Source organism: Mobula hypostoma, chromosome 3 (genome assembly GCF_963921235.1).
Source record: "Mobula hypostoma chromosome 3, sMobHyp1.1, whole genome shotgun sequence".
In the NCBI taxonomy this organism is placed as follows: Eukaryota; Metazoa; Chordata; class Chondrichthyes; order Myliobatiformes; family Myliobatidae; genus Mobula; species Mobula hypostoma.
In genome coordinates, this window is record NC_086099.1 from 172,461,793 (window position 1) to 172,473,848 (window position 12,056).

At 40.6% G+C, this 12,056-nt stretch overlaps 1 protein-coding gene across 3 annotated transcripts in view; it reads left to right on the plus strand.

The window, feature by feature from the left end:
• Positions 1–12,056, plus strand: part of krit1 (KRIT1 ankyrin repeat containing) — a 52,739-nt gene that overhangs the window by 573 nt on the left and 40,110 nt on the right. For all 3 annotated transcript variants that reach the window (XM_063044110.1, XM_063044112.1, XM_063044111.1), the window contains exons 2-3: positions 6,125–6,272; positions 9,531–9,690. In XM_063044110.1, the coding sequence (XP_062900180.1) occupies positions 6,171–6,272; positions 9,531–9,690 (262 nt within the window). In that variant the 5' untranslated portion in view covers positions 6,125–6,170. The remainder of the gene's footprint in view (positions 1–6,124; positions 6,273–9,530; positions 9,691–12,056) is intronic.

Sequence of the window (12,056 nt, forward strand, 5' to 3'; positions counted from 1 at the left end):
TGAGGATGTTACTTTTAGAAACATAGAAAACCTACAGCGCAATACAAGCACTTCGGCCCACAATGCTGTGCCGGGCATGTACTTGCTTTAGAAATTGCCTAGGGATACCCATAGCCCTCTATTTTTCTAAGCTCCATGTACCTATCCAGGAATCTTTTAAAGACCCTATCGTATCCGCCTCCACCACCGTTGCCGCCAGCCCATTCCACGCACTCACCACTCTCTGCGTAATGACATCTCCTCTGTACTTACTTCCAAGCACCTTCAAACTGTGCCCTCTCGTGTTAGCCATTACAACCCTGGGAAAAAGCCCACAACTATCCACCCGATCAAATGCCTCTCATCATTTTGTACAGAGACTTTGTTTTGTTTAATACTTTGGGAACATCCATGAAGCGTTTTCTCAACTCGCCTGGTAATCCTGCGTTTGGAGCAGAGTTTTTATTTCAGGAGTCCTGTGTAGGTTTAAGAAGGAAGTATTGTTCTGGGAGTGGGCACTGATTTTTGGTTCATTTAGCATGAGAAAAGATTTGTAGGATTTTGTGGAGAGTGTGTTGGTAGGACCTCTCTGTGCTTTGGGATGCCAGACTCTGAAGTGTACGTTAAATTGGGGATCAGTGCAGTCTGTAGTCCCTGCTTCGCAACAAATACCCTGTTTAGTCAGAGAGAGCACCATCTCCTAGTCCCAAGTCATGGTGGGTGCCAAAACAAGACAGCACAAAGATGTGTGTCTGCCACCTGTGCCATGACCGTGCAGGAGGATAAGAAGTGACTTGACATAGGTGCGTAAGTTTTTGAGAGGCTTGGGTAAAGTGGACAGCCGGCACCTTTTTCCCAGAGCAGCCATGGCCAATACCAGAGAAGATCTGTTTAAGGTGAGTGGAGGAAAGTTCAGGGGAGATGACAGAGATTGGTTTTTTGCACAGTGGTGGGTAGATGGAATGCATTGCCCAGGGTGGTTATAGAGCCTGAAGAAATAGAGTCATTTAAAAGATTCATAGATGGGCTGGTGGATGTATGAAAAATGGAGGATTATGGACTATGTAGAAGGGGATCCTGCCACTAGATATATCTTTAGCTCCCTCCTCCACTTTCCACAGGGATCACTCACTCCGCAATTCCCTTGTCCATTCATCCCTTCCCACTAATCTCCCTCCCAGCACTTATTCCTGCAAATGGCCTAAGAGTTACACCTGCCAATACACCTCCCTCATCTCCACTCAGCACCCCAAGCAGTCCTTCCAGTTGAAGCAACACTTCACCTGTGAATCTGCTGGGGTTGCTTGTTATGTCCAGTGCTTCCAATGTGGCCATCCTCTATGTTGGTGAGATCCATAGTAAGTTGGGGGACTGCTTTGTTGAGCATGTTTGCTCCATCTGCCACAAGCAGGACTTGCGGGTGGCCAAATATTTCAATTCCAATTCCCTTTACCGTTCCAACATGTTGGTCTATGGCTTCCTCTTTTGCCAAGATGAGGGGGTTCCTACAGGTTGGAGAAGCAACACCTTATATTCTGTCTGGGTAGCTTCCAACCTGATGGCATGAATATCGATGTTTACCAAAGGAGAAAAATTCCCCTTCTTCCTCTCTTTCCCCCACCCCCACTTCCTCTAGTCCACTCTCTGACCTTTTGCCTCTTCTCACTTGCCTGTTACTTTCACCTGGGTCCCCTCCTCCTCCCCTTTCTCCTATGGCTCACTCTCTTCTACTATCAGATTCCTTCTTCTCCAGCCCATGACCTTTCTCAAGCACCAGACTTCACCCGTTTCGTTCCAGCTAGCCGCCTTCCCCTTCTCCACCTTTTTTATTCTGGCATCTTCCCCCTTCCTTTTCAGTCCTGAAGCAGGGTCTCAGCTTGAAACATCGACTGTTTATTCATTTCCATAGATGCTGCCTGGCCTGTTGAGTTCCTCTGGCATTTTGTGTGTGTTGTAGAGGACTTTTTGTTTTGCAGATATTGAGTGCTCGGCCCACCCTTTTATATCCAGTGGATTCCAGTTAATTGGGGCATCGGTTAATCAGGGTAGCCGCTTATTTGGGATAACTCTTAACAAAAACTAATTGAGAAAATAGCCGGAATTCCCTTTGATTATTTGGGAAACTATTTTAATAATTGGGACAGGAACCTGTTGCTGAACAGCTTGTAACTAGTGTCAGAAATGTGTACTTGAAACGGCACCGTGCTTAGAGCTAACAGTTTTTAAATAGTGTCAGTTATGTGTGTTTGCGTTCAAAAAGCTGTGATTTTTGTCACTGATAGTTGGTGAGAAATAAGCAGTAAGACAATTCAGAACTGTTTTGCTCACTGCGATTTCAAGCATTTTGGTTTGGAGATCGCAGAGACTTTGTAGTTAGGAACTACAAAGAATTTGAATGTATCAACAGTTATCTTGAATGTTGCAACACAATGAAAATGAAGATTTGGAGGATGTAATTGTTGAAAGCACTATATGAAGGCAGTCTGTTATCTGTACTCGGTGTCTGTGGATTTCATTCATTTACAGTGATTCAGAAGAACAAAGCAGCTTACACAGGATGAATTCTTCTGCTGTTAACTACTAGGAGCTAATACAGTACCATTAGTAATGTTTTAATTTGTTGTGATTTCATTTAAATACATAATTTGTTACTTAAACGGTAGTTTGTCTTTTTATACAGTATTGGGTGCATGTAAAAAAAAATTCTGCAAAGCGAAGATACTTTCAAAAATATTGAAATTAAAAGTTTCTGAATATCAAAAAAATTACTATTAAAAACAGTAAACAGTAAAAACTAAATCAAATCAATATTTTGTATGACCACCTTTCGTCTTTAAACTGCTTCAATTCTCTTAGGTAAACTGTCATGTGGTTTTTATCAGCAAGTCAGCTGGTAGGCTGTTCCAGGCATCTTTGAGAACTTGCAACAGTTCTTCTGCAGACTTTGGCTGTCTCGCTTGCTTCTCTCTCTCTCCAGGTTATCCCAGAGAGCCTCAATGATGTTGAGATCAAGGCTTAACATCTGTTGCAGAACTCCTTATTCTTTTTTTCACTAAAGATAGTTCTTTATGATCTTGGTTGTGTGTTTGGGTTCATTGTCCTGCTACAGAATGAAGTCGGGACCAATCAGACGCCTCTCTGATGGTAATGCATGATGGATGCTTGTACTTCCCAGCATTGAGGATTCCATTAATCCTGACCGGATCACTAACTCCATTTGCAGAAATGTAGCCCCGAACCTCTGCTGCGCTTCGCTGTTGGTTGCAGACACTCCTCATGTAGTGCTCTCCTCTTCTTCTACGGACATACCGCCTCCTGCTTGAGCCCAAAACTTCAAACATTGTCTCATTAGTCCAGAGCAGTTTATGCCATTGTTTAGCACCTCAGTCCTTTACTTTTTATGCATAAGGGAGTCTCTGGGCTTAGCTTCCACTTTGGAGGAATGGCTTTTTGGCAGCAATTCTTCCATGAAACCACTTCTGACAAGAGTTCTCCAGACTGTAGAGCAGGGGTCCCCAACCTTTTTTGCACTGCGGACCAGCTGGCAGTGGGGGGGTGGGTGTTAATCACAACCGGAATATAGGTGATAAGTCAAGTACAAGTCACTTCTAAGTGGCTAATAAACAATTTTGTTTCTAAAAGGGTTTATCTAACGAATTTAGTATTAAACACAGTGCATATTTTCCTCTTATGAACATATAAAATCATTGCAACACACCAATATCGCTGAATCAGTAGGAGCCCTGGGCTTGTTTCCCTGCAACAAGATGGTCCCATCGAGGGGTGATAGGAGACAGCGATACTCGAAGGGGGTTCCTTATGTCCAGTCTATTTTGCTTCGCAGAGGTATGATGTTGGAAATGGAAGCAAGGTTTTCAGTGCTTTTGCGCTATCTCAGGATGTTTAGCCTTGACTTTGATCCAGAATGCCGGCAGAGACGTTATGTCAAACATACCTTTCAGCCTGCTATCATTTGCAAGCTGGAGGAGTTGATCATCTTCTTGCGCTGACATAGATGACGCGTGCATAATGACCTTGCGCGCGTTCAAGTTCAACAGTGGGCGTGACAGGGAATGAGGAAAGGTGCAGCTGACTCATTATAAGGTTTAATTTAGTTTTTTGGATAATGAATGTTTGGAAATCTAAAATTTGCTCTTTTCTACTGGAAATCTGAAATAAAAGCAAATAGTGCTGGGAATATTCAGCAGTTTACTACGTGGCTGTGGGAAAGAGAAACAGTTAGCATTTCAGGGTAATGATCTGCGTGGAGGTAACGTTAAAAGCAAATCAGAATCAGGTTTAATATCACTGGCATGTGTTGAGAAATATGTTGTATTGCAGTACAGTACACTGCAATACATAATAAAATAACTATAAATTACTGTATCAAATAATACAAATAAATTAATAAGTAGTGCAAAAAGAGAACAAAAAAAATAGTGAGGTAGTGTACAAGGGTTTTTTGTCCATTTAGAAATGTAATGGCAGTAGGAAGAAGCTGTTCCTGAAACGTTGAGTGTGTCTTTTGAGACTCTAGTACTATCTCTGTGATGGTAACAATGAGAAGAAGGCATGTCATGGGTAAAGAGGATCCTTAATGACGGATGCCACCTTTTTGAGGCATCAGCTTGTGGAGGTATCCTTGATGTTGGGGAGAATAATGTCCACGATGGAGCTTGCTGAGTTTGCAACTTTCTGCAGCTTTTTCCAATCCTGTGAAGATGTCAACACATAGAATGTCTGCAATGTGAAGGAAGTAAGAAGTCCGAATGAGACAAGTACGGTTTGCTTTTTGTGAGAGGGCGATGAAGGTTCATTTTTCCAGAGGAGATGCATATAGAGAAGGAGATAAATGAAAGCAGAAGAGAAAAGAAAAACCATTGAAAATTGTAGGATGTAAAAGTAAAGCACTGCACTTGCAAGAAATCGTAAATACAGTAAATCTGGAATTTTGAAGATACTCAGCAGAGTGGACACTGAAAAATAGAGTTAACATATCAGGTTAATGATTATGCATCACAGCTAGCCAGTGCTGACACAACTGGAAAGCTTGTTGTTTGAAATTGTCGAATTCAGTGTTAAGTACTCTATGCTTAATGCATCAAGATAGAAGATGAGATGTTGCACTTCATTGGAACAGTCTAAGAGTAAGTGACATCCAAGTGCAAATGGGCTGAAGAACTTGGGTGACATGCATCTAAGAGTTCACTGTCTGTATCACAGACAGAACCCTGAACTTCCAGTAGCATGTGGCACTTCCCACTCTGACCTCTCCATATTTGTCCATCAGCAATACTCCAACAAAGACCTATCTAAGATTGAGGTACTGCATTTCCTCATCTAAAAAATCTATCCTATCTTACCTACTTGAATTTATATTTATACATAATTGCAGTTTGAATATGATAGTGGGGAAATAAACATCTTTTGTTGCTGTAACCTTTGTGATCAGCAGGAAAGCAAGGTGCTTTTGTGTTTTCATATAAAAATACAGATGGCAGGAATCCCAAAGCTATTGCATGTTTCAAAGTGTAATGGAAATTATTTTTCCATTATTGCTACTGCAGGATTCTGGTTAAAGTGTCTGATTTTTGGTTATAAAGTATAAAAAAGTTGTGCTTTTCGTCATTGAAGTACTTTAACTTTTGTATACTATGGCACAGAATAGTTTAATTTATGAAACATAGCAACTACATTGAATATTAAATTTGAAGCAATATAATGAACTGGGTATCAAGTTAGAATTAGAATCAGGTTTATTATCACTGGCATGTGTCATAAAATTTGTTAACTTAGCAGCAGCAGTTCAATGCAATACATAATATAGAAGAAGGAAAAATATATAATAATAAATAAGTAAATCAATTACAGTATACGTATATTGAATAGGTAGTTACTGGGAATACATAGGGAAATTATTTGTTTAAAAGTTACTGGAAAATTGACAATTCTAGAAAAAAAATGTGAAAAAAGTAGTTTCAGATTTCTAGAATACTACTGTTAACTGAAATCTTGCTCTTTTTTTGTGTAAACTGCTTCACGGTACAATAAAATCTTCATAAGTGATTACCTCAGGGCAGATTGGGACCGATTTGAAATCTTTGTCTAATGTGAAATTGATATTCTGCCTTTTTTGTATCTGCAGGTGAACTGGCACAGTGGCTACAGCTTAGCAAGTGAGTGAAGTAGCCATGGGCAGTCTCAATGATCCAGAAGATACATACATTGCAGTGATTCGTCCTAAGAATGCGGCTAGTTTGAATTCTCGTGACTATCGAACAAAGTCTTATGAAGTATGCAAATAACTACTTTCTAAACATGGCAAAATTCCAGAAGAGTGTGTGTGTGTGTCTATATATATATATAAATAAATAAATTTCGTTTGATTTATTACTTCTCACAAATTGCTATTAGGTTGGAATTGCTGCTTCCATTATAATTATCAAATATTAATTTAAGTTGTAATGAAAGCTCTTTTGGCTCTTAAGTGACTTATCACGCTTAGGTTAGATTTTCTACCATAAGCAGTAAATGTGGTCCTCAGTTTTATATTGGATCTGAGGAAAATTTACAACTTATGAAGGATGATTTTTTAAAAAAATGTTCTTAAATGCAAGTAACTCTTGAAGAACTACCAGCATAAAGACTGGTATATCTAACTAATTGAGATAGAGAATTGAAATGGTAAATAAATGAACTTCAAGCACAGATTCAGAAACATTTGCAAATGTTCTGAATTAAAATAGTTTGCTAAAGTTGAGTCTCATGCAACTGGATGAAAGATTCTTAAAGATGTTGACGGTAAGGGGTGATTCGTTACGTGCAGCTCTGATGGGAACCATCAAATTTTCTTATTCAGGGTCACTACAGCAGAAATCCACAGTCACAGTCATGTGTACTTACAGTAAGCAACATCATTTTAAGATGTTTAAAAAAATATGTATCGACACTCCAATTAGATGGATCCTGGGACTATAGACTCAGGCCTTGAGTTCAGATTCCCTTTAGCAAAGGGGAAGCGAGGAAAGCATGCTGGGCTGCAAATAAGATTGATGTGCAGAGGCTTTAGACCCCTACTCTTGACTATCCTTTTGGTGAATGTGCAGACTGTGGAAAATTGAAGACCTTGAAGCAAGATTGCTGTACAAGGTTCATCAGCGTATGCTGTGTACTTTGATTCATGGAAATGTGGCTATCCCTGCTATTTCAGACGCAGCACTGCTGCTTGATGGCTTCATCATTTACTGTAAAGACTAGATAGCTCAGTCTTTTAAAGGCAGAGGAAGTGGATTATGCTGTATAGGTAATTCATCATGGTGCACAGATGTGGCAGTTCTGTCTCAGTCCTGACGAAGGGTTCTGGCCGGAAAAGTCGACAGATCTTTTCCACGGATGCTGCCCGACCTGCTGAGCTCCTCCAGCGTGTTGTGAGTATTGCCTACCCAGCCTGGAATAACTAGCAGTTAAGTTACCACCATTGTCCTGGTAGCGATGAACATTCCACCTCAGGCCAGCTCCTTAATCAGCAGGCACAAAACAGCACACCCTGATACCTTCCCTATCATTGTGGGGGATTTCAAACAGGTCAGCTTGAAAAAATCCGAACAGCTACCACCAACATATCACCTGTGGAACCAGAGGAGCCAACACATTTGGCTACGTTATGTCACCATCCAGAACACTTACTGTGCCATCCGGCACCCTCACTTTGGAAAATCTGATCACCTGTCTTTACTTCTACTGCCAGCGTAAAGACTAAAGACTGCAGTGTCAGTGGTGAGAACCAAAAAAGTATGGTCAAGAGAGACGGAGGTACACTTACCGGGCTGCTTTGAGTCGGTGGACTGGACAATATTCAGGGATTCATCTTTGAATCTAAATGAATACGCCACAGTTGTGACCAACTTTAAAATCTGTGTGGATGAGTGTGTGGCTTGAACGTACTGGACAGCCCAAATCAAATGCCGTGGATGAGCCAGGAGATTGTAATGTGCTGAGGGCTAGATCTATTGCACTCAAGACGGGTAATCCAGAACCGTACAAGAGGTCCAGGCACCTACGGGAGGCTATCTTAAGAGCAAAAAAAAAAACAATTCCAATTGAGGCTCGGGATGGAATCAGATGCATATCAGTGTTTACAGGCCATTACTATCTACATAGTGAAACCTAATATTATGAATGAATGACAGTAATACTTTATACCCCCCTGTGATCAGCTGACTGCCTTTTATACAGGCTTTGAAAGGAAGAATAAAATTATGTCTATGGGAATCCCTGCAGCATTTGATAATCCTGTGATCTGTCTCAGATGTCAATGTTAGGAGGTCTTTCAAGTGGGTTAAACCTTGCAAGGTATCAGACCCGAATGGTGTACCTGTTAGGGCTCTGAAAACCTAAGTCAAACAACTGGTGGGAGTGTTCAAAGACATCTGCAATCTCTCACTGCTGCATTCGCAGGTTCCCACCTGAGGTGACAAGAGGGTGACTTTCATACTCATGCCCAAGAAGAACAGGGTGAGCTGCTTCAGTAACTGTTGTACAGTGGCACTCACTTCGACTATGATGAAGTGCTTTGAGAGGTTGGTCATGGCTAGAATCAACTCCTACCTAAGCAAGGACATGGACTACTGTAATTTGCCTATCGCAGCAATAGGTCTACAGCAGATCTCATTGAAACCTATGGAATATTGAAAGGGTTGGATAGAGTGGATGTGAAGAGAATGTTTTCTATAATTGCGGAGTCATGGATCAGAGGGCACAGTCTCAGATTTGAGGGCTGTCCATTTAGAACAGATGAAGAAATTTATCTTTAGCTAGAGTGGAATTCTTTGCCACGGACGGCTCTGCTGACCAAGTCATTGGGTATATTTAAGGGGGAGGTTAATAATCCTTGATTAATCTGAGCGCCAAAGGTTATGGGGAGAAAGCAGGTGAATGGTATTGATAGAATGGCAGAGCAGACCTGATGGGATGAATGGCTTAATTCTGCTCCGGGGTCTATGGTCTAGCATGTAGATCAGCCCTGCCAGTTCCTACCAGTGGCCACAATCTTCATTTCTGCCATCCTGTGGCCCTGTGCCCCTTCCTGAAGTTAGTAGCTACAGCGCTCACCTTGACCCAGCCATCACCATCTCTAATGGGTAGGTGTTGCACATTGTGTTCTGATCCATTGAAACGGTGCACCAAGGCAATGAGATCACTTCAATTATTTTATTGCTACCAGGGGCAGGAAGTCATGCCAGGTTCCTAGCACACTTGTCGCATCTGACCTCTTTTTGCACTGATTCTGCTAGCATTCGAATATATCCCGAGTGGTACATGAGGAACTAGAATGTGCATTAGAGTGATCAACAAAGATACCAACGAACTTGTAACATAGAGTGTTTTATCTGTAGTCACTTAGGGACTAGTTGAATTGTTCTTTGCACATTTTATCCTAACTTTCTGCAGTAATGTTTCTCTTAAAGCAAAGGTTTCTCAAAATACACACTTCCATATGTTTCAGATGTGATGTATCACATTTTATTTAAGATTTATTTCTTAATTTTAAGATTCTACTGCTAGAATTGCAAAATGAAGGCAATGAAAAAAAGAGGAAGAAAGTTTTGTTGCAAACAAAATTGAAAAGAGATGAAAATAAGGGACAAGACGTTCTGGATTTTGTAGTTGAAACCACCAAGCTTACATCTCCAAACAACCAAGGAATTAAAGGTAAAGCAAAAATCCAGTTTATTCTTTACTATGAAAGGCATGCATCTTATTTGCCATTGCCAACTGTGAAGATTTAATTCCTGCATTAAATCAATGCATGAATTACCTTGACTTTTATTGAAAACACATTGAACCCTATGGATGTGGCGATTGTTTTTTTTTCAACCACTGCAATTTGTGCGGTGGAGACCGTCCCGCTTTTCCAGGCAGAGGGCAGAGAAGTGGACTGATAGCATCATTTCTAGCTGGATGTTTCCAGGATTTTAACCAGAACAATGAAGTAACAGTAGTGCATTTGCTACTCATGATTTGGAATGGAATTTAGAAATGATAGCCTATTTATGTTAGCACTTGTGATTTTATGCTTTCATATTTAAGAGGAATTGAAATTATTTATTGCAGCAAAATGAAAACACTTTGAGAATGTCCCAAGATCTAATAAGTCCACTGTTCCTCCAGTAGTTCATATTTTGTTCACTGTTTGTTGTCATATAAGTCACAGTTTATTATTTTTTTCCCCTCATACATTTTGTTGATTATCATTTGAAATCACCTAGAACTGCTTCAGAGATTGTAAATGATAAACTAAGAAAAGCAGTAAGTAGAGGATACATAACTAAATTACTTTAGTTTTGTCAGATTCATGTGTAGGGATGGTGTAGAGGGGTATGGGCAAATGGCACAAGTTTAGATGGGAATCGTGGTTGGCATGGACCAGTTGGACCAAAGGACCTGTTTCTGGGCTGTATGACTCTCTCCGAATCAGTGAACAATGAAAGAGACATTGCCATACTTCAGAAAGAAATAGACTGATATACAAGATATCTGATGACTTAATAATGTAACAAATATGTGTGCTGTAGAGCGCATTTCTAAAAAGGATGGTAGAAGCATATTCAGTGGTAATTTGCTGTAGATTAAATTGGTTTGTTACTGTCACATGTGACGAGGTATACTGAAAAATCTTTATGTATGCCATCCATGCCAAGGACCTTTGCACCCATACTTGGCACAGGAATTGTACCAGATGATTGGAGTGTGGCAAATTTTATTTCTTTGTTTAAGAAAGGGAACATGGATAACCCTCGAAATTATAAACCAATGAGTCTTGGATCAGGGGTGGGCAAACTATTGGAGAGGATTCTTAGGAGACATGATCTGCGAGTATTTGGAGAAGGATAGTCTGATTAGGTATAGTCAACATGGCTGTGTGAGCCTGATTGAATTCTCTGTGGAACTGACAAAACAATTTGATGAAGGTGGAGCAGTGTAGGTGGTGTGCATAGGTTTTAGTAAGGCATTTGACAAGGTTCCCTAAGATAGGCTCATTCAGAAAGTCAGGAGGCATAGGTTCCAGGGAAACTTGGCTGCGTGGATTCCGAATTAGCCTGCGTGCAGAAGGCAGAGGGTAGCAGTGGATGATGTGTTTCTGCTTGGAGGTTGGTGGCCAGTGGTGTTTTGCGGGGATCTGTTCTGGGATCCATGCTCTTTGAGATTTTTATAAATAATTTGGATGAAGAAGTTGAAGGGTGGGTTAGTAATTTTGCAGATGACATGAAGGTTAGTTGAGTGATGGATAGTTGTAGGTTACAATGGGATATTAATATGACGTAGAGATGGCCTGAGAAATGGCAGGTGGGGTTCGATCTGGAAAAGTGAGAAGTAATTCACTTTGGAAGGTCGAACTTGAAGACAGAATACAGGGTTAATGACAGGATTCTTAACAGTGTGGAGGAACAGCAGGATCTTGGGGTCCATGTCAAAATTTCAGCATATGTCGATAGGGTGGTCAAGAAGGTGTATTGTGTGCTCACCTTCATTGGTCGGCAGATTCAGTTCAAGAGGTGCAAGATAATGTTGCAGCTTTATAAAACTGATTAGACCACACTTGGAGTATTGTGTTCAATTCTGGTCGCCTCATGAAAAAATGTGGAAGCTTTAGAGAGGGTGCAGAGGGGATTCATCAGGATGCTGCCTGGATTAGAGAGTATATTTTCAGAGGATAAGTTGAGCAAGTTAGGGCCTTAGAGCAAATGAGAATGGGAGCAGATTTGATAGAGGTGAATAAGAGAAGCCATAGATAGAGTGGACATGACTTTGCTCTGCCATAATTTTGAATGAAGGTTTCTGCTTTAGATGGCTTAAAGCTGAGGTGACAGATGAGAAGTTTATCTACCTTTCAGCCCAGATCATTAGGCCTTTTGACTCAAAATGCCAACAACTAGCCAGTAGCATGATCAGTCTGCCTGTAGCATCTAACAATCAATAAAAAGTAAAACAATAAATTGCAAAAATAAGTAAAAACTGAAAAGGTTGGAAATACTCAAAAGAACAGCATTTATGTAAAGAGAAACAATATTTCAGAT